We start from the raw sequence: 20,692 nt of genomic DNA on the forward strand, positions 1-20,692 counted from the left end.
CACAATGCTTGATCTGCAGGCTGAGACAATATTTTGTTTTCCCAAGGTCTTTCATTTCAAATTCGCTTTTTAGATATTCAGTAGTTTTATTGAACTCTTCAGGAGGTCCAACTAGGTTCATATCATCAACATATATTGCCACTATAGCAAATCCAAAATTGAATTTCTTAATGAACACACAAGGGCAAATGACATTGTTGATATATCCTTCTTTGATCAAATATTCAATGAGACGATTATACCACATTTGTCCAGATTGTTTCAGCCCCAATGATCGCCTTATTTTGATCGAGAGCATACCTTGTGGTTTGTTAGTTGTTTCAAGCAACTTAAGTCCTTCTAGGACCTTCATGTATATGTCAGTATCTAATTCTCTATATAGATACGCAGTGATGACATCCATAAGTCGCATGTCAAACTTTTCTAAAACCACTAAACTTATTAAGTAACGGAATGTAATTGCGTCCATTACAGGAGAATATGTCTCTTCATAATCAATTCCAGGACTTTGTGAAAAGCCTTGTGCAACGAGTTGTGCTTTGTATCTTGCAATCTCGTTTTTCTCATTGCGTTTTCTTGTGAATACTCATTTGTAACCCACGAAATTTACATCAGGCGGAGTTTGAACTACTAGTCCAAAAACACTTCGCCTTTCTAAGGAATTTAATTCTGCCTGGATTGCATCTTTCCACTTAGGCCAATCTTGTCTCTATTTACATTCATCAACAGAGCGGGGCCCAATATCATCACTTAATATGATTTTAGTGGCTACTACAAATGCGAACATATCATCGATGATTATTTCATTCCGATCCCACAATTCATTAGTACATGCATAATTTATGGAGATTTCTTTGCTCTTATGTACTGTTGTTTCTTCAGGGACATGTGTCTCATCAAGGACATTTTCTTTTTCTAGAAGTCTAGAATCATGAATTATGGATTTGTCATTCATTCTCTCTTCCTAAATGATTTCATTTGGATTCAGCTGTGCCTTTGTCTTTCTCTTTCGAGGGGTTGAATCTTTTGAACTTAGGGGTCTACCAATCTTTAGGTGTGCACCAGATGAATCATTCATTGCCACTTTATTTTGTTCAATAGGGACATCAATTCTTGCAGGTGCATTTGCAGTTGGTATATGTGATTTTGTCACTTTTATAGCATCATTAAATGCATCTGGCATTTGATTGGCAATACTTTGAAGATGAACAATCATTTTTACTTCATTTTCACATTGAGTGCTATGTGGATCAAAATGAGACAAGGTGGGTATAACCCATGTCAACTCTTGCCGTTCTTCTGGAACAGTCTTTTCTCCCTTAATGACAGGAAGACTGTCTCATCAAAGTGACAATTAACAAAATGAGTTGTAAACATATCACATGTCAGGGGTTCCAAATATCTAATGATAGATGGTGTATCAAAACCGACATAAATTCACAGTCTACGTTGAAGTCCTATTTTAGTGCGTTGTGGCGATGCAATAAGCACATAAACAGCACAACCAAAAACTCGTAAATGTGAAATGTTTGGCTGATGCCCAAACACGAGTTGTACTGAGGAGTATTGGTGGTTGGCTATAGGTCTCAATCGAACTAATGATGTAGCATGTAAAATGGCATGTCCTCATGCAGAAATTGGCAATTTCATTTTCATAAGCAGATTGCGAGCTATTAACTGAAGCCGCTTAATCAATGCTTCTGCTAAACCACTTTGAGTATGGACATGAGGAACATGGTGTTCAACATTAATGCCCAATGTCATGCAGTAATCATCAAAGGTTTGAGACGTAAATTCACCAGCGTTATCCAGTCGGATTGACTTAAAGGGGTAATCTGGGAACTGTGCTCGTAACTTAATTATCTGAGCAAGAAGTCTCGCAAAAGCTGCATTTCGAGTAGACAAAAGACAAACATGTGACCATCTGGTAGATGCAGTAACCAAAACCATAAAATATCAAAATGGTCCACAAGATGGTTGAATAGGTCCACAAATATACCCTTGAATTCTTTGCAAAGATAATGGAGATTCAGCATCAACCTTTAGTTGTGATGGTCTGATTACCAACTTCCCTTGAGAACAAGCCTTGCAAGGGTTATCATTTGAGATAGCAATGTCTCTGCTCAATAATGGATGTCCATTAGAGTTGGTAATGATCCTACGCATCATGGTGGATCCTGGATAACCCAGACGGTCATGCCAAAACATGTAAACTTTTGAATCAATGAACTTCTGGTTCATGACAGTATGTGATTCAATTGTCCTTATGTATGTATAATACAATCCACGCAACTTCTCCAATATACGCTTCTGGGTATCATTGGAGGTAATGCATAGATACTCCATATTTTTCTGCACTTTTCGTTTCAATGTGGTATCCATTTAAACGTATGTCTTTGAAACTCAACAAAGTTTAAGTAGTTCTAGTAGCATACAACACATTCTGTATGGACAATATTGTTCCATTTGGTAACATAATCTGGGTTTTCCCTGAGCCTTCAATTACATCTGATTGGCCTAATATTGTTGTTACCTTTACTCTTGTAAGCATCAAGCTTAAGAAATACTTTTGATCACAAAGTATTGTATGTGTGGTTGCGCTGTCTGCAAGATAAATATCTCCGCCATTTCTCATGTTCTGAGAATAACCATAGTTTTTATCCATGCTTTCTGAGTAAAAGGGATCATGGTTAAAAACAACTTATAACAGGAAATTTAAATGCCATTTTTATTGAATTGAAATGCTAGTTTTAAACTACAAGTTCAGAATAATAAAAGTACATCAAACATAAATGATTCAGTCAGACCGATACACTTCATTCCCCATTCCACAATGAAATCCAAGACATCTAAATGTGTTATGCTCAACTGTCCTAATAAGTCGCACACTAGATCAAGTATATCCATTGGTCTAGCTTGGTCGAGAAAATTAGTCTTGACACCCTTCTCATTGAGGGAGGCTTGATATAAATCCACAAGATGTTTTGGGGTACGACAGGTACACACCTAGTGCCCATTGCCATCACATCTATGGTAGGCTTCATCACACCTATTCCACCGACCTCGCTTATGGCCACGTCTTTGTTTATGATTATCGCCACCAGAGGATGTGGTGTTCATTTCGAGGGAAGCAACATTCACTTTTGGGAATGGTGCAGATCCAGTAGGTCGGGACTGATGATTTTTCATCAGTAGCTCATTGTTTTGTTCAACTACCAAGAGCGCAGATATCAATTGGTTGTATTCAGTGAAGCCTTGCGCTCTATACTGCTGCTGCAGAAGCATGTTAGAGGCATGAAATGTGCTGAAAATCTTTTCCAGCATATCTTCCTCAGTAATAGTATCCCTACAGAGCTTCATCTGAGAGGTAATTCTGAACAATGCAGAATTGTACTCAGCCATTGACTTGAAATCTTGGATCCTTAGGTGAGTCCACTCATAGCAAGCTCTTAGAAAAATCACCATTGTCTGGTGATTGTATCTGTTTCTCAAGGCCTTCCAGAGAGCTAACGGATCTTCAACCGTTAAGTACTCGTTTTTTAGTCCCTCATCAAGATGACGACGAATAAAGATCATGACCTTTGCCCGATCTTGAAAGGATGGGCAACTCTTCCCTAATGGTATCTCCAAGATTCCTTGCTTCTAGATGGATTTTGGTATACCTAGGTAAGGTAATTCTTCTCAGTAATGTTCAGGGCAGCAAAATCAAGCTTTGCCAAGTTTGCCATTTTCTTTTCTGAAAAAAAAATGAGATGTGTAAGAACTTGCAATAATATGTATTCCAGCAGGAATATAGTGTTAGAACTTCTGGTTTTTACAAATTTTTCATTTTGATTTTGGGGCCAAAAATGATAAGCACTCGAAACTTCACGCTCGAGATTTTCATGATTAATGAGAAGGGCGACTGTACTGCACCATTCTCAACGAAACAATCATAAGATGGGCGATTATTCCGCACCACTTAAATAGCATGAAAATTTAAATACGCAGAGCAGGGTGGGCGATTATACCGCACCACCTAAATTTGCACTGAAATTAAACAGCAGGCAAATTTAAATATGCAGGGTAGGGTGGGTGATTATACCACTCCACCTAAAATTTGCAGTAAAATTAGATCCGTAGTCCAAGATAGGTGATGATACCACACCATCTTGGATTGCAGTAAGATTAAATTTGCAGTTCAAGATGGGCGATTGTACCGCACCATCTTGGATTACAATAAAATATAAATAAACACTGGGTTAATAATCAATAGCTACACACCAAACAAGAAATCAAAGATATATGTAACTGTTAGGTTGAGAACTAAAAGCAGGCATGGTGCAAACATTTCTTCGCGAGGGTATGTCCAGCAGTTGAGGCAGAGGAAAAAGATGAACAGTAAAATCCTTAGAGAAAACATTTTTTTTCTCTTTCTTTTGGTGAAGGTAGATGAAAACTATTTAAGGTTAGAGAGTCGTGCTGATAACGTGTTATAAATAAGCAAAAGTTAGGGAGCTAACCTTTTTAAGAACAGGAGCGAAGCAGGTGCAAAACATTACACTATAACTTTAGTAGCTATAACACAAAAAAGATGGCAGATAAAGAGAGGGAGGGATACTGATATTATTTCTCTTGCTTTCTTTCGTAGTGTATTTGATAACAGACGAAGTGCTCTATTTATAGAGCGACTCCCGTAATTACAACCATCAAAATATAATAATGATACTTTTGAAAGTATCAAACACTATTACTCACTATTACTAAGTCTTTACAACTTTGAGTGGGCATTCATTATTCATCCACTAATTCTATAACAATATTTCAAAAGTGAAAATTATTTGTGTGCTATTTTTGGTTCACTGATATCTCTATAGGTCCCATTATTTCCCTTCCCTTTGTTTGTTATGGTCTCTTAATAATTAACATGTGTTCCTTGTTCTTAGGCTTGTCCTCCTCTTTGGTTAATATATTATTTATTTAAAATTAAAAGAAAAAAAAAACCTTCAGCTGGGGATATTGTTTCAATTTTAACACAAACTGACATACAACTGATTAAATGAGATAGAGTTTACACAGGGTTTTCAGTGTGTTTGGAACATAGTGTGGTACACAAATAATGAGATACTTGTGTTAAAAAATTAATTACTTAAAAAATAAAACTTTCTACCACTTATCTAATAATATGTGGTACACAATCCGTGTTTCAGACATAAAGAAAATTTCCTCGTCTACATTAGCCACACTTCTTAGTGTTTCTGGAGTATTTTGCTTGCATTTACCTATACACACACACACACACAGTACCAAACATGTGTAATGCAATCTTACAAAAAGAAGTATAGTCCTATACAATGTCATGGATTGTCAAGTAAAAAGTTTACTTATTTCAAAGAAAAGATCTCTGAGTTATGTTATGATGATTGATGGACCTTTCTATTGTGATATTTCTTTTTACACATATGCAATTGACATGGAAGTAGTTTTATTCTTTATAAACACATATAAGATCTCCTTTTTTGGGGACATGAGATTTATAGTCTCAACACACACTTTTATGTGTGATGAATTTTCAAGTTTAACACGTGAGACAATAGAAATCATGTGACGTGAAGTATGTGTAGAGGTTGTGCTTCACAAATAGGCAAACATGCTCTATATCATGAAGGAAGTCGATGTGTCACTATAAAATCAATTGACAATATAAGTAGTAACTCAATTTGAAAGAAATTATATAGATTAGTAGCAAATTCTAGTTGCTTCCCCTTTTCTCTCCCACACAAAAACTAAACCAAAACCCCTGTTCTTCGTTGCCGACTCCTTCCCTTGATTGGGGTCGGCAACAACTCCTTTTTTATTGCTTTTCCTCCGTTTCTTCTCTTTCTTAGTATTTATGTATGTGTCCTTCCATTCCGCTGCCTATGGTTGTCGAATTGTGAGGTCACAACTCCTTCACAATTTTCCCGTGTTTTTCATCGTATCTTTCCATTGACCCTAATCCCCATCCTACAACCACCCTCCTTTAACCCCCAACACCCATTCTCTTATATCTTGTTCATTTGTTTCTCCTCCCATTTCATCCCTTCCTTATCTTTGCTTAGAGCCAAGAGTAGCACACTTGTTTTGGTCGTCAGATAACCCTCTCTTCCCGCTCCGCACCCAATCAACCAACATGCTAGAAAATCGGGGCCAAGTGTGTGGTTTTGCCCAAAGCTATGGTGTTTGAGATGCCCCATAGCCCGATCCCGTTCCCTTTTGATTTGGTTTTTTGGTTCTTCTTGCAAAGTCATGTAATGGTGGTTCATATCTAGGATCTCCACCATTGTGGCGGTTTTGGTGCCGAAATTAGGTTGGGGTTTTTTTCCTTGTTGAGGGTTGAAAAGTTTTATGCAGTGCTACCTTCGTCGAATTCAACGTGGTGTTGGTTTTCTTAGGACGGCTGCTCTTGTGACTGTCGGCAAAGTCGTTGCTGCAATGGTGGCATTTTGCTAGATAAGGATTTGGGTTATGGTTTTTCTTATCAATTTTTGTTCTTGTTGAATGGACTTTTTGGCTATCCTCAATTTGCATTGTATTGTTTGATGTAACTTGTATTGGGTCTTTTCCCATTTAATGAATTTCTATTTCCTTGAAAAAGAAAGAAAGAATTATATAGTTTATAAAGAGAGGTGACTTATCAATGTCAAGGGTCTCTTGTAAAAGAGTAAAGTGAAATGTTAAAAAAAAAAAAAAAAAACTGGAGGAGAGATTTGTTGGCAACTCGAATTTCAAACTCATCGATTGGACATCCATTGTCAACACTCTTTATGTCTCTCTATAATTAATTGACCAAGAAAAACAAAAATGAATGCAAAATTATAGAGTGTATAAAGGGGGAGTATATTCGTTTTAATTGACTTGGTTACACTCGTATGAGTTATGTTTACAGCTTCAATTTTATTTATTTTAACATAACTGAATAAGAAATTAACATGTCACTGTATTTGAGCGGCAAAATCGTTCTCTAGCTCCAACTCGGCAAAAAAGTGGGAAACACATTGAGTAAGCAAATTTGGGACGAATAATGTTGATGAAATAAAATTGTTCTTCATATATAGTCCAATAAAATTATCTTATGTGCACATATTTTTGTTATTTACTAAACGCATGTACTAACACATTATTTGGTTAACAAATTTGGGACGAATAATGTTGATGAAGTTATAGCCTTCTCACCGATCTAAAACTGTGGTTTCCATATAGTCCAATCAGACAATTACATATGTCCTTAAAAATTCTCTCAACTAAAAATCATGGAGAGGAGAAAATGAACCCAAACCCATGTTGAATTTGAAAGGGTAGAAATGTGAAGTAGGACTATAGTGGTTGGGGGTGCCTTTGAAAAAGGAACTTAAAACTTAAGTAATAAAATTCGATTGGTGCGATTCATGCGCCTTCTCGTTCGTCACGTGCCTCCGGCGTGAATGACGTGTACATACTTTCATCATAAATATTTCTAAAACTCTGTAGACCAATATCTCTCTAATTCTATAAATCTCTTCCCATGGCTAAGTTGCGGGCTTAGCTCCAACCAGTATTAAAGCATCATATCTTTGTAGTTTGGAGGGAAAAGATATCTGGGTTTTGGTTGAAATTAAGAAATAGAAATGTTGTGGCAGAAGAAGCAGCGTTTTAATTGGGTAGTGCAGATGCTAGTTGCTGTGGGATTAGTACTAGTTGTGATTGGAGCTAGTAATTTGCAGACTGTGGAAGGAAGGCCTCACAGGATTCTTATCGATACAGATGTCGATACCGATGATTTCTTTGCTCTCTTGTACCTCTTGAAGCTTAACAGATCAGAGTTTGAGTTGGAGGTGAGTTCATCATCCATCATCATCAATTGTTTGTGTTCATCCAGAAAGAAAGGGCTATAAGTTGGGTTTGTCAAAGCTAAGCTTTCCAAATCCGTAAATGCTTAAAGCTCTCAAAATTTACATGTCTCTTCGATATACGTCTTTCCAATAATTGTACATGTATGCATATACATATACATATATATATATATATATATGCATGCATGTATATATACACACGCATATATATATATATATTATATTCATTTCTTGCGTTAGGAATCTAAGCAAGTGATGATAACCAGAAAAACTCATCGAATTAGTTTTGGTTGATTTAAATTTTAATTGATATTTGGCTTTGAAGGTGCAGAACTTGTTTTTTTTTTTTTTTTTTTTAATGCCTTGAGGACCGAGTCAAATGATTCATACGGTTGAATAGATTCTATATTTGGGAAAAGGTATAATTTAATAAAAAATCAAGACAATGTTCTTGGAGTTTTAATATTTTCTCAAGCTAAACCTTTTTTAACTAATTAAAAATTAATCTTTTTGGTCAAACGACATGTAAAAGTAAAACAACTTTTATTTCCTTTATGTAAAAGTGAATCATTGTTTTTACCTTAAACATGTTTTCTTGCAAAGTAGAAAAATAAATTCCAACTATAGTTTTCTTCCCTTGCACCCAAATCTTGTCTCCTTCTGCAGTTTTCATCTCTTGCAAAGTAGAAAAATATATTTCGACTACAATTTTCATCTCTGGCATCCAAGTTCGTGCCTTCTTCTACGACAATTGGAAAAGCGTTTTATTTTAAAAAGTAAAAATAAATAAATCATTATTGTTTCCTTAAACCTTGGTAATTATAGAACTGTAAATTTGTTTCACCACAGGCAGTGACTGTAAATGCAAATGCTTGGACCAATCCTGGGCATGCTGTGCATCAAATCTATGACACGTTGTACATGATGGGACGTGATGACGTGAGAGTTGGAGTGGGTGGTGAAGGTGGGATCAAAGAAGATGGTACGATTTTGCCAAATGTTGGTGGATATCTTCCAATTATCGAACAGGCATGAACGGATTATATATCTCAACTCATGAATCATAATTATGCTTAATTAATCATGTTAAATTCATATTTACGGACACTAATTTATATTACTTTAAAAAACAATTAACTTCAGAGGACTACAACAGCAGGAGGATGCAGATATAGACAAGCCATTCCTGTAGGTGCTGGAGGTCGATTGGATATTGATTCTAATTTTGGCCTCAGAAAATCATTTCTCCCCCAGGTAAAAATAATGTACACACATTAATTTTAAGCTGTATTTCTGATATATTCTCTGGTTATTTTTGTCTTCACTTTGAGTCTGCCAAAGTTTCGCATACCTTTTTTCTCCTTCTGCATATAACTATTTAAAAATGTATCTTATTAAAGAACGATGTGAATGAGAAGAAAAAGGACTGTGTAGAAATCATTTTTCAAAATTAAATCTTTGACTTGAAATATAGTGACTCAAATGGCTCTACGTTGAAAGCTGATAGGGAGAAATTATAATTAGCACTATTACTGTAGTAAATCGACATCATCGACTAAGGTTCTAAAAAATGCTAAGCGCTAGTCAGACGACGGGCAGTGACCTAATGCCTAGGCGGCTAGGCGGCTAGGCGGGGAGCTAGGCAGATTAGGCGGAATTAATTAAATTTATTATATAACATATAAATAAGTGCTTACTTACACTCTAAAAAATAATAACATACTTGTATTGAGAATTAAGAAAAGTTAAAAGTTAAAACTTAAGCCATATTGTCACCATAACTGACAAATGCAGCAAAAAAAGAAAAAGAAAAACCAAACACCAAAATTGAAAATTCACTAATTAAGTAGGTTATTTAGAAAAACCTTTAACTTAATTAAAAAAAAATTAAAAACAATGGAACCTCCTAGCCCCCGCCTAGCCCGTGTAACGCGTCTAAGGCCATCTCCAACTAATGGCTGGCCAGACGGCTCGTTTTAGCCCTCTGGCCCTCCAAGATATTAATATTTTAATGAACAGTACATGGCCATATTTGCCTCTATCTCCAACCGAGGGCCAAAGGGCCAGAGGACTTGTTTTAACCCTGTCACAAAAAACCGTCTCCAACCGAGGGTCATAGGGCCAAACATAATTTATTATTTAAATTTAAAAACTACAACAACTTAAATTTAAAAACTACAACTTATATTTAAAAACTACAACTAAAATTTAAAAATGACAAATTAAATTTAAAAACTACAAATTAAATTTGAAAACAACATTAACTTAAATTTAAAAATTTTGTGAGAAATGGTGAATGAATGGTTTAGGTATTGATGGGAAAAAAAAATAGAATTTTTGAGAATTTAAAAAAAGGTCCAAAAAACCTAAAAAAGAAAAAAAAAATTGAATCCAACGGTAACTGGCGCTAGCTAGCCGTTGGATTCAAAATTCTTTAACTGACAGGATTAAGCGGTTTTTTGGCCAGCCCTCTAGCCCTCTCAGATTCTGTGGGGCCCTCTCAGATTCCACAGCCCTCGATTGGAGACGGTTTTCAGTTGGATCCTTCGGTTGGAGATGGCCTAACCAGCCTAACTCACCTAGCCCGCTTAGCCGCCTAGCCTGCCTCGCCCGCCTAGCCATTGCCTAGCCTGCCTCGCCCCTACCCAATTTTTTTTCCACGTTTCGACCTAAATCGCATCGGTCCTCCACCATCTAGCTACCTCAACTGATTTTTAGAATACTGATATTGACCCATACTAATACTCAATTTATGTTATATAACTACTCTTTAAAGCTATTAAGTTATTACCACACCAATATATATCGACAACATATAAAAACGATATCGATATAATAAGACAATATTTACATCATATTAAGATGATATCGATATAATACGACTATTTGATAACAATTATAGTGTTATGGAAGAACACTGCTATAGTGATAATGTTATATCATTATGATAGATTGTCTGATAAATTCATACATGAACTAGTGAAGAACTGTTTTCTTTATTCATTTTTTGGTGTTACATTAATTCTATATCTTGCTCAGGAATTTTTTTTTTCTTTTCTTTTCTGTAAATGAAATTAGGGCAGCAGGAGATATACTCCCTTTCGACAACCTACTGCTCAGCAAGTGATGATTGACAAAATATCTGCAGGTCCCATTACTGTATTTCTGATAGGAGCACACACAAATTTTGCCCTTTTCCTCATGAGCAATCCACACCTAAAGAAGAATGTTGAGCACATTTATGTCATGGGTGGTGGTGTGAGATCGAAAAACCCTACTGGTTGTTGCCCGGAAAATTCCACGTCATGTGTTCCTCGGCAGTGTGGTGATCCTGGCAATGTCTTCACAGACTACACTAGTAATCCTTATGCAGAGTTCAATTTCCTTGGTGATCCCTTTGCTGCGTACCAGGTAGTACTACAGTTCAATATATATTTTTCGGCCGTGAATCATTGCTAGACAGTGAATTTTGACCTCACATTTTGACAACAGCCGTAAACAGAATCAATGGTTCAAATTTACAGTTTGACAACATAAACATCTTATGTTGCCAAGCAGTGACAAGAGAACATTATATAGTTTTATGGAAAACGAATTATTATGTTATCAAATTCACACATTCGGGCGAGAATCAACTTGGTTAATGGTTCATATTCACAGTAGGTCTAGTCTAGTACATACGTCGTCCAATAGTTTGAGAAGAGAAAATTTTCCGGTTTTATAAATGGTCGCGTTGGTGACAACGAAATTGATATATTTCAGGTTATACACTCTGGGATTCCAGTCACCCTTGTTCCTCTGGATGCAACAAACACCATTCCCATTAGTCAAAACTTCTTTGATGCCTTTGAGAAGAGCCAGAACACATATGAGGCACAATATATCTTCCAGTCCTTGAAAATGGCTCGTGATACTTGGTTTGATGATCAATTCTACACGGTACATCCACGATTATTCGATTTTTCTGTTTTTATTAAACTTTGCATACCTTTCTTAAGGAATCAAATAATCTGATATGATACAATGTGACTATTTTCAGAGCTATTTCATGTGGGATTCATTCACAGCTGGTGTGGCGGTATCAATCATGCGAAACAACTCGAATAATCCTAATGGAGAAAATGAGTTTGCGGAAATGGAGTATATGAATATAACTGTGATTACTTCAAATGAACCTTATGGGGTAACTGATGGCTCTAATCCTTTCTTTGATGGCCTCAAAGTTCCAAAGTTCAACTTAGACAAAAATGGTGTGCATAGTGGTCATGTTCAAAAGGGACTAAGAGATCCATTTTGCATTGGGGAGAATGGCAAAGGGAAATGCAAGGTAACTAACTTGCTTTCTAGTTTACAACTTCCAAAATATAATCTCATGAGCCTCGTTTGGAGTCTGGTATTGAATTGGAAGGGATAACTCACTAGATTTAATGTTTGTTGAAAGAAGCAATGGATGTCAAATTCTAAATTTTCATCCAAGGTAGAAGATGGATTAGCCATGAAGGAGACTTATCCTTCCGAGTCCTATCATTTTGTGGGGATTGGAAGAAATTTGTTTTCTTTATGACTTATCCATCTTCTACTTTCGACGTGGACAAGATTCGAAATTTGGCATTGGTTTCTTCATCCAATCCCAATTATAGAAACCAAAAGAGGATTTAGTGGTTGTAAGCTTAACTTACATGAATTCTCATTTAAGGCAAAGTGCAATCAAGTTTATCGATAACATATGCACATTCTTAAAAAGTTAGGATAACTACACTACACAAAACTTTGCTTGCTTATGTTATATTCTTTGTAAACTTGATTTTGTTTTAAAATCTTGAAAGTGCTTAAAATAAGGGTAAGCTTGATTTAATGAACAAGAATGCTAATGTTTAAACATGATCTTCAAATGTTGATGAATTTCCTATTTTGATACAGGATGGTTATACAGAAGAAGTAACAGGATCAGAGGCAGTGTCTATGCTTGTTGCTACAAAAGCCAAACCAAATCAGGACCCTCAAAGCCCACTTGACAGAGAATTCTTCATAAGTTTCTTGGATGTAATTAAGCTCACTTAAATCTTTTTTCCATTTAATTTTTGCAGGTTTGTATAATTTTTTTTACTCTTTTCCAATTTTTTTTTCCTTGCAGGTTCTGAACAACCCTCAACAAAAAGGGAGATTCAATTTAACAACCCAATTTCCATTTTACAAGGAAGTTACATACAAACCAGAATTTGGAAACAGAAAACTTGGAAAACCTGTTGTCTTTGACATGGATATGAGTGCTGGAGACTTTGCAGCTCTCTTCTACCTCCTCAAAGTACCTATTGAAGTGATTAATCTCAAGGTAGAATTTTTGTTGCTTCTTTTTTCTAACTTAAATAGGTTAGTCCCCCGAAAACTGATAATGTTAGCGAGAAACTCTTAAAAAATCAAATTATATGTATAGAAAACCACTCACCAATAGCACAATAACAGTTGGGTTCAGGTTCTTTTCTTCGAAATGGAGCTTTAAACCCTGAAGATGCTTATTTGCGAAGAACCCCTATTTTTTGAGAAAATTGATTGGCGAAAAAACTTAAGAGAGTAGCTTAATTTGTCATTGATTTCCATATATGAGAAAAATCTGTTTGTGTTGGTTTCAGGCAATAATAGTAAGCCCAACAGGATGGGCAAATGCTGCAACAATAGATGTGATTTATGACTTGCTGCATATGATGGGCCGTGATGACATCCCAGTAGGTCTTGGAGATGTATTTGCTACAAACCAGTCTGATTCAATCTTCTCTGCTGTTGGAGACTGCAAATACCTGCAGGCCATCCCTCATGGCAATGGTGGATTGCTGGACTCAGACACTCTCTACGGCCTTGCTCGCGATTTGCCACGAAGCCCACGAAGGTATTACTTTTCCGTCACTCACCAGATGATGTGTCAGATACATGTCAGTATCTAATGAGGTTAACAGCAAACCAGATTTGAATAAACGAAACACTACCATATTATTTAGTGAACTTAACTTAGTAAACAAATTTGGTGAGCTTAGCGATACTCTATGCAAAATCGTATGTTCCTTTAGATGGACCGAGAGTGAATTCTTAAGTCCTCTTTACCAGGTATACAGCAGAAAATTCTTTAGAATTTGGAGCCCCTCGGGATACAGATCAACCTGAACTCAGGCAACCACTGGCATTGGAGGTTTGGAAGGCTGTGGTGAAAACACTGGATCCAGGATCCAAGATTACCGTACTGACCAATGGACCCTTGACTAATTTAGCAAAGATCATTTCATCGGAAAAGAATACCACCTCTCTAATGCAGGTGAGTTCATTGATTTTAATTCGTATATTCTCACATCAAGTATTTGCAGCAATGATGCCAATGTTGCTCATTGCAGGATGTATATATTGTTGGAGGGCATCTCAGCAGCAATGACAGGGACAAAGGAAATGTGTTTACAATTCCTTCCAATGAATATGCAGAGTTCAACATATTTCTTGACCCTTTGGCTGCAAAAACAGTCTTTGAGTCCTCACTTAACATCACACTCATTCCCCTCGGCATCCAGCGCAAAGTTAGTTCGTTCTCGAAAATCTTAGAAAGGATGCGCTGGAAGAAGAAGACACCTGAGGCCAATTTTGCCCGGCGTTTGCTGTCAAGGCTCTACCGTTTGCAGCAATTGCACCATAGATATCATCACATGGTAAATTAGCTTCTGATCTAAGAATATATGCATGAAACACTCTTAATCTATGGTAGGGTGTCTTCTCCAACACTACTTCACATATCAACCGGTTTATTGTCAGACTCACACAATCGGGCAACCATCCACCTGATTAATGGTCTAGATTTACGGTCTAACTTCTTATGTTGCCAGACAGTCTGACATCTTAGGTTCTCGCTTCTCATATGTTATATTATGCTGCAGCAAACTTTTTTGGGGGAAATTCTTGGAGCAGTCCTCATAGCTGGTGATTCCCATCTGAATGAAACCTTCCAAGTGGAGCCCATCAAAGTTTATGCTGAAGGTTCTGAATCCAGTGATGGACAGCTTATGATCGATGAAAATCAACAGAAACTGGTCAGACTATTGGACAGTGTAGATCCTGAGGCTTATTACGATCTTTTTGCAGACCGGCTTAGCGATTCAAACCAGTCTGCTGTATTAGCTAGTTTCGAAGAGCAAGTAAACTTCTGGCGGAAGCCTCCGAATCAGTCCGGCACTGCTCCGTAAGACGTAGAAATTTGTATGAACAAAGTAGAGATTCTGCTTCAAATGTAGCACAAATGGCAAAAACAAAGAAAGGAATACGAAACGGAAAATGCCTTTGGAATGGTTCATTGGCTCATTTGTTTAACAAGGTAAATTGTTCATTGATGATTCACTGTACTTGCACACACAGAGGCGAACCTGCTACATCATATTTTTATAATGCACAGGTTGTCACTAATAAAAGTAATTATAACAATAATTGATCTCATCTCAACAGATTAAGCTTCCAGGAACATGATCATAACCATGTCATTATCACTAATCATTATTATAATCTCACCACCCCAAGCCTGCCAACTTTCCATGCTTTATCCCTTGTTGCACCATTGTTCGATTTAACCACCTATTGCAGGGAGTGACAACTCTCTGCAACAGGAGTATATCGCTTTTCTTCCTTTCTCACACATGCGATGTGTGAAAATGAAAAAAAAGGTGTATACCAAGGTGTGAGAAAGAAGGTGAAGCAGTATAACCCCGTTTCAAGTAAGTTATAATGCATAACAAAAAACCTTTAATATCGAATATTTTCCTTTTTCTATTTGAATCAAAAAACAAAGAAAGATAATATTGTTAAAAGGAACAAAATGTTATTGTCCAGTTGTGGTGATCATTGACCCTTCTCATTGATTCTCCTTTCCTTAAAGAAAGAATTTGACGAGAAATGCACGTTTGAGCAGCAAACAAATGGCCAGCAAAGCAGATCAAGATTGACAATTAGCTTCAAAGCATCAAATCTTTCACATCTATTTTATAATACGGATTTATTAAACAAGACTTCATGAGTCATTTGTTTAATCTCTGCTGGCATCGATGACAACTAAGGATTGATACGAATGGTAGGCATGTAATTCTACTAATAATACACGGGAAATGATTTTCGCACTTTCTTTTCTCCTACCGCGCTTACCTGCTTGTTTCTGTCCTTGATCAACCGTTTGATTTGTACAATCCTGTGGCCAAAAATAAGAGGGGGAGTGCAAGAGGATAAAGAGCGAGTGTAAAATCATTTCCCTAACACAACAACACCAACAACGAGGAATGGGCAACACAAACTTGAGCCCTTTCAAAGTTTCCACAAAAGCAGAAACTGCAGGCTGGAGATTCTCACGATCAAAACCCTAGTCGAATACAAAAACTTGGGATCGGTTTGCGCAGCCGCAGTGTCAATCACAACGACCCAAAGACATGAATAGGTAAAGTAATTAAGCAATAAAGCATATCACCAGCTAGTTTTGGAAGGGAAACTCCTTTTCATAATAACAAGGTTAAAGGTTCATCAAGAAGTGGCACCAGATGGAAAAACTACTACCCATAACATTCATACAAGCACAAATTCAACAGTGAAGAGAAATTTCAATCAATTAAGAGAGGTGTTATACAATACTCATGTGGCGAGATCTCTCCAACCACCCTAACCTTCTTGTTTCTTTTCACAATTGTAGGCTTAGAAATTCAATTCCAACATAGGAATCGACCCGCCAGCTGCCATAATTTGTTGCTCCATCTGAAATCAACAATATTTAATTTTGGAAAGAAAAAAAAAAGAATAAGTAAATGGAACAATTAAAGTTACACATAATAAGCAACATTAAGCGTCTATACAATTCTACTCACCGCGAAGAGAGTTTCAAGCTTGCTCTTCACGAGGTAGTACTCATGCTTTACTTGTTGAACACATCTAACACACCTGCTAACGAAAAGTTTTTCAGTTTTCATGGTTCAAGACCTCACAACTTCGAGAGCTGATTAAGAAAGAAATAAATGCAAAAGAAAAACACTATATAGGAATGCTTAGAGTAAAGTAAAATCACCCTTCAGTGTTCTGTTCCTCGCAGAAATTGCGGAAAGCAATGCAGGCATTTTTAACTCTTTGCGCACCAATACTGTTGAGCACAAAAACTCTCATCAAACACATTCAATTAAACATGAACAGCAATTTGCTCTCAAACCTATGTCCCTATATCTGAACTAGATTAAGTTTAGGCTAATGAATAATGATCACACTCCCATTTTCTCCTTCTGTACTCCTACCCTTTTTCTGTTTGAACTATTCAATCCAAAGACTAGAAAAGAGGGAGTGCAGAGGGAAAAAGGGGCGTGTGAAAATTATTTCCCGAAGTTTAATCTATCCAAGCATGTACAAATTGGATTTATCTCAGGTTGAACAAAATGCAAAACTGTCCAACAAACTATACAACTAGGAGTTCGAAACAGTAAAATGAGCAGTTCCAACGATAAAATCAACTAAGAAATTCAAAAAAGGACCAACTTTTGCTACTTCAATTCATGTTTCTTTTTCATAGGCAAAAAAATAAGCAAAATTGAAGTGTACCTGGAGCTACTACCCTTGAACTGGTGAACATGGGCATCAACCCTTTTGAAGTCTACAGTTGGCTGTTCTCTGTGCAAACAAAAAAAAAGGGAAAATCATGCACTCCTCAAAGTATCCAGAGCAAACTATGAGCACCACACAAATCAATCCGGTCCAATCCAATCCTAGAGAAGAAACGATAGTGAAAAGGTAAGATCTTGGATTCTTACAGAGCTCTGGTGAGATCATTGAGAAGCTTCTCAGAATCTTCAAAGAAAAGGGACACCACTTCAACAACAAAATCTGGGTTGCTCTCATCCTGCAGCTGTTGGAGCTGCAAAAACTGACCATCCAGAAACCCCTTCTCTCACCCCAAAAAACAAAATATCAGGAACAGAACAAGCAAATACAACAAAAAAAAAACGAACCCATCTGTGATTTAGCTTAAATTTCACACTTTTCTGTTGCGTTTACCTCCAGGAACAGGGATTTTGTGTAGTCAACCCACTGTCTCTGCATTTGCCCCACCTCCATGTCTTTGCTTTTGTTCCTCTCCACACAGACAGAGTAAGCGAAAGAGAGCCACCCAGGTGAGAAAAGCTTGTGCCTTGAATTGCAGATCTTGAGGAATTATTGCACAAATCAGGGAGTCCAAAAGTATAAAAACCTAGAAAAAGGGTTTGGTGAATTCAATGTGAAAAAACAAAATCCAAAAGCTGCTTGCTTTGGGGTATTTGTCTACTGTCTAGTACGGGTAGAGTCTGACCTCCCCTTCTACCTCTTTATGTGGATATGTGCTCTGCTTTTTACTATTTTTCCCACAGAATCACAGACCCCACCACTTGCCCTCCTTTATATATAATAATAATATTAATTTATTATTAGCATTTAACCTCCTGCACAATACACTATACACTCTCTCTCTCTACCTTTGTTTTTCTTGTAATTTTGTACATTTTTCAAGTCTATGGGCTTTTTCTCAAGGAATAAACCCTAGGCTTGGAGAAAGACATGTCGACTGGAATGTTAAGGTGGTGGTAAAGTCGTTCCATGTGTTGTTATCATTTGGGAATGCTGCGGTTCTGCTCAATTCATACTTATAATTGTGAAACCAATCAAAGTTTTTATACAGTTCATTAAGCTTATTTCATGAATATAAATTATCAAGAAAAACAAAATCAACCCAATTCTAAACATGTTCTAGTTTGGTTCGATTGGCGGCCAGTTCTATTTGGTTTCGACCTTGACCCATTTGACTTGACGGGCTTTAAAGAGCCCTAAGCCCTAATAAAAAAAATTGGTTGCAAATTTTTAATTAACATAAGACGTAGGGTGAAACTTAAACGAGTTGGAAGGTCAACCTAGGCTTCACAATTTGGACTCAAGTTTGAGTTTGGGATCATTTGGCATCGTTAGGGCTTGAGTTTACTTGGGTTATAGGCTCATGTTGCTCAACTTTGTATTCAACACAGCTCGTTCTGGTTTGATTCATGACGCTGGTGAATTATACAATAGTAGCTAATGAAGGCTAAAATGTCTCTACCCAACCATTGAAATGATAAACTATCGTGACTTCGCTACCAGTTGTTCCCTTTTTAAAGGGAAAAAATAAATAAACTCTCTTTTCACTATCAACTGTTTATTTCGTACCGCCCAATGCTAAGATTATTAAAGAGAATTCTATAACCGGATACAAAAGTAAATTGCATCACCCAAGAAAATAAAATCTGATTAAAATCTTAGCTAACTTTCTACAACTTATTTAAAAAAAAAAAAAAAAAGGCGTGGTCTATGCTCCCTCCACGTATAGAGGGAACAGGACCTGTGATTTACAAGCTGTTAGCGGTTTTGCTGGTTGGAACTAAACCCCGGCCAGCTTGTTAGGGATTTTAGGGTTATTAAAATTAAAGATAATTATTAGAATAATCCCCAACTAATCAAATGCCACCCCATCCCAATATCCCATGTGGCAGAATTATCATTCGCCAAAATCGTGAATTAAGCCGGTTTGGTAGGACGTGTTAAGATTTCTTCTAATTTCATTGTCCGGAGCTTAATGATTAAGAAATATGCACCACTCAAATTAATCATATGGTCCTTATTAACACATTTTATTAACCCTCCTCACATCAAATAAGGGTTCGGATCTCTCTTGAACAATCCAAACTTCTTAATCATTGAGCTCCGAACAATGGGATATAAAGAGGATCTCAACTTGATAAGACCACCTGATCTTCAAGACTTAGAAGTTGGAAGCTCTACCATGTTAAATGTACCTTCCAATCTTCATGCCATATTTGATGAATGTTTGTTTATTTCTCGAGACTTGTAATTCAAGTAATTCAAAACATTCATACCTATACTAGAATGTTGCTCTTGTATCTAAATAAAAAATTGTTTGTTTATTTCTTGGTCCAATAAGCAATCCCCAAATATAAGAGGATCTTGAAATCTATCTTACAGCTGTTGCTGTAGTAATCAACTGTGGATTGTGTTTTGTCAACCAAAAACACAAAGCGCCAATTGTGTTTGTCGAAGCCCTCCTACTTAAACCTAAACCTTTTTCAATTCAAGAAAATTGCTCCGTTGGGTGAGCTTTGGACAGTTCGGAAATGTCAAAACTGTCGAGAGAGAATCCTCCTCTATATTTTCTCTTTGTTTTTTTCTCAAAAGACAAAGTAAGGTGTCTTGTTATATTCTAATTTTTTTTTCATAAATGGTGATGAAAATTGTAGCATTTGGGTGGAAACATATTCTTATATTCCTATAGATAAATGGAACATATTCTTATTTAGTTGTTTAATGCTTCAAAGGTTGTAGCTATTTGTGCTCCATTCATATATAGTTGGATATTGCCAAACTCAAAAGCTCAGTTGTCCACGTGCGACTGGATAGCTTTTGATCGTTGATGCATTGTTCGACATACATCAGCGTCTAGAAACTTGACCATCCTAAGTAAATTCAAGTTACAGACTCATGGTTGATAAAACACGATAAGGAATCATTGGCGTCACCTTAATTCTACAAGTAGCAATTTAGCACCACCTTCCTTCCTTTCTTTATATTCAAATATCCTGTTAGTGGCGCCCAAAATCCGTTACCAATACGTTTACTATGCCCCAATGTACAGACCGAATTCAACAATGAATGATCCAACAACTATAGACGTCAGTGTATAGTATAAACGGTACATACTAGAAAATCTCTTTGTTTACAACCTCAACTCTCGTATAATCGAGCACTGGGGGGGTTGACCGATCTTGAACACAATATTG

General features: G+C 36.7%; 3 protein-coding genes across 4 annotated transcripts; 1 reads left to right on the forward strand and 2 right to left on the reverse strand.

The window, feature by feature from the left end:
- Nucleotides 1-3,006: 3,006 nt before the first annotated feature.
- LOC126609137 (uncharacterized) lies at nucleotides 3,007-3,465 on the reverse strand. The gene has a single exon (XM_050277139.1). It carries the CDS (start codon nucleotides 3,463-3,465, stop codon nucleotides 3,007-3,009), a length of 459 nt encoding a protein of 152 aa, XP_050133096.1.
- A 3,960-nt stretch (nucleotides 3,466-7,425) lies between these two features.
- Nucleotides 7,426-15,194, forward strand: LOC126608282 (nucleoside hydrolase 3-like). 2 transcript variants are annotated; one of them, XM_050276145.1, is made up of 12 exons: nucleotides 7,426-7,832; nucleotides 8,700-8,879; nucleotides 8,994-9,104; nucleotides 10,929-11,261; nucleotides 11,613-11,789; nucleotides 11,890-12,177; nucleotides 12,771-12,893; nucleotides 12,985-13,182; nucleotides 13,481-13,734; nucleotides 13,950-14,154; nucleotides 14,231-14,536; nucleotides 14,762-15,194. In XM_050276145.1, the coding sequence occupies exons 1-12, from the start codon at nucleotides 7,626-7,628 to the stop codon at nucleotides 15,065-15,067; spliced, it is 2,688 nt and encodes an 895-aa protein (XP_050132102.1). In that variant the 5' UTR covers nucleotides 7,426-7,625; the 3' UTR covers nucleotides 15,068-15,194. The 2 variants fall into 2 exon arrangements, with proteins under 2 accessions (XP_050132102.1, XP_050132103.1); XM_050276146.1 differs by lacking the exons at nucleotides 7,426-7,832; nucleotides 8,700-8,879 and having other exon boundaries at nucleotides 8,991-9,104; nucleotides 10,999-11,261.
- Nucleotides 15,195-16,336: 1,142 nt separating this feature from the next.
- Nucleotides 16,337-18,190, reverse strand: LOC126608283 (histidine-containing phosphotransfer protein 1-like). Its single transcript, XM_050276147.1, has 6 exons — nucleotides 17,892-18,190; nucleotides 17,648-17,778; nucleotides 17,439-17,507; nucleotides 16,918-16,989; nucleotides 16,721-16,793; nucleotides 16,337-16,610 (listed from the first exon to the last, which is right to left on the reverse strand). Exons 1-6 carry the CDS (start codon nucleotides 17,949-17,951, stop codon nucleotides 16,551-16,553), a joined length of 465 nt encoding a protein of 154 aa, XP_050132104.1. The 5' UTR covers nucleotides 17,952-18,190; the 3' UTR covers nucleotides 16,337-16,550.
- Nucleotides 18,191-20,692: the final 2,502 nt, after the last annotated feature.

This window comes from Malus sylvestris, chromosome 16, assembly GCF_916048215.2.
Source record: "Malus sylvestris chromosome 16, drMalSylv7.2, whole genome shotgun sequence".
Taxonomy (NCBI): domain Eukaryota; kingdom Viridiplantae; phylum Streptophyta; class Magnoliopsida; order Rosales; family Rosaceae; genus Malus; species Malus sylvestris.

Bases quoted from the DNA above. Each gene is read 5' to 3' on its own strand.
- LOC126608283 (XM_050276147.1), bottom strand. From the start codon at position 17,951: ATGGAGGTGGGGCAAATGCAGAGACAGTGGGTTGACTACACAAAATCC. The intron at 17,508-17,647 runs GTAAGAATCCAA...TTGTTTGCACAG, and splicing joins AATGATCTCACCAGAGCTCT to AGAACAGCCAACTGTAGACT. The intron at 16,990-17,438 runs GTACACTTCAAT...TGTGCTCAACAG, and splicing joins TTCAAGGGTAGTAGCTCCAG to TATTGGTGCGCAAAGAGTTA.
- LOC126609137 (XM_050277139.1), bottom strand. From the start codon at position 3,465: ATGGTGATTTTTCTAAGAGCTTGCTATGAGTGGACTCACCTAAGGATC.
- LOC126608282 (XM_050276145.1), top strand. From the start codon at position 7,626: ATGTTGTGGCAGAAGAAGCAGCGTTTTAATTGGGTAGTGCAGATGCTA. The intron at 9,105-10,928 runs GTAAAAATAATG...AAATGAAATTAG, and splicing joins GAAAATCATTTCTCCCCCAG to GGCAGCAGGAGATATACTCC. The intron at 13,735-13,949 runs GTATTACTTTTC...CCTCTTTACCAG, and splicing joins TTGCCACGAAGCCCACGAAG to GTATACAGCAGAAAATTCTT.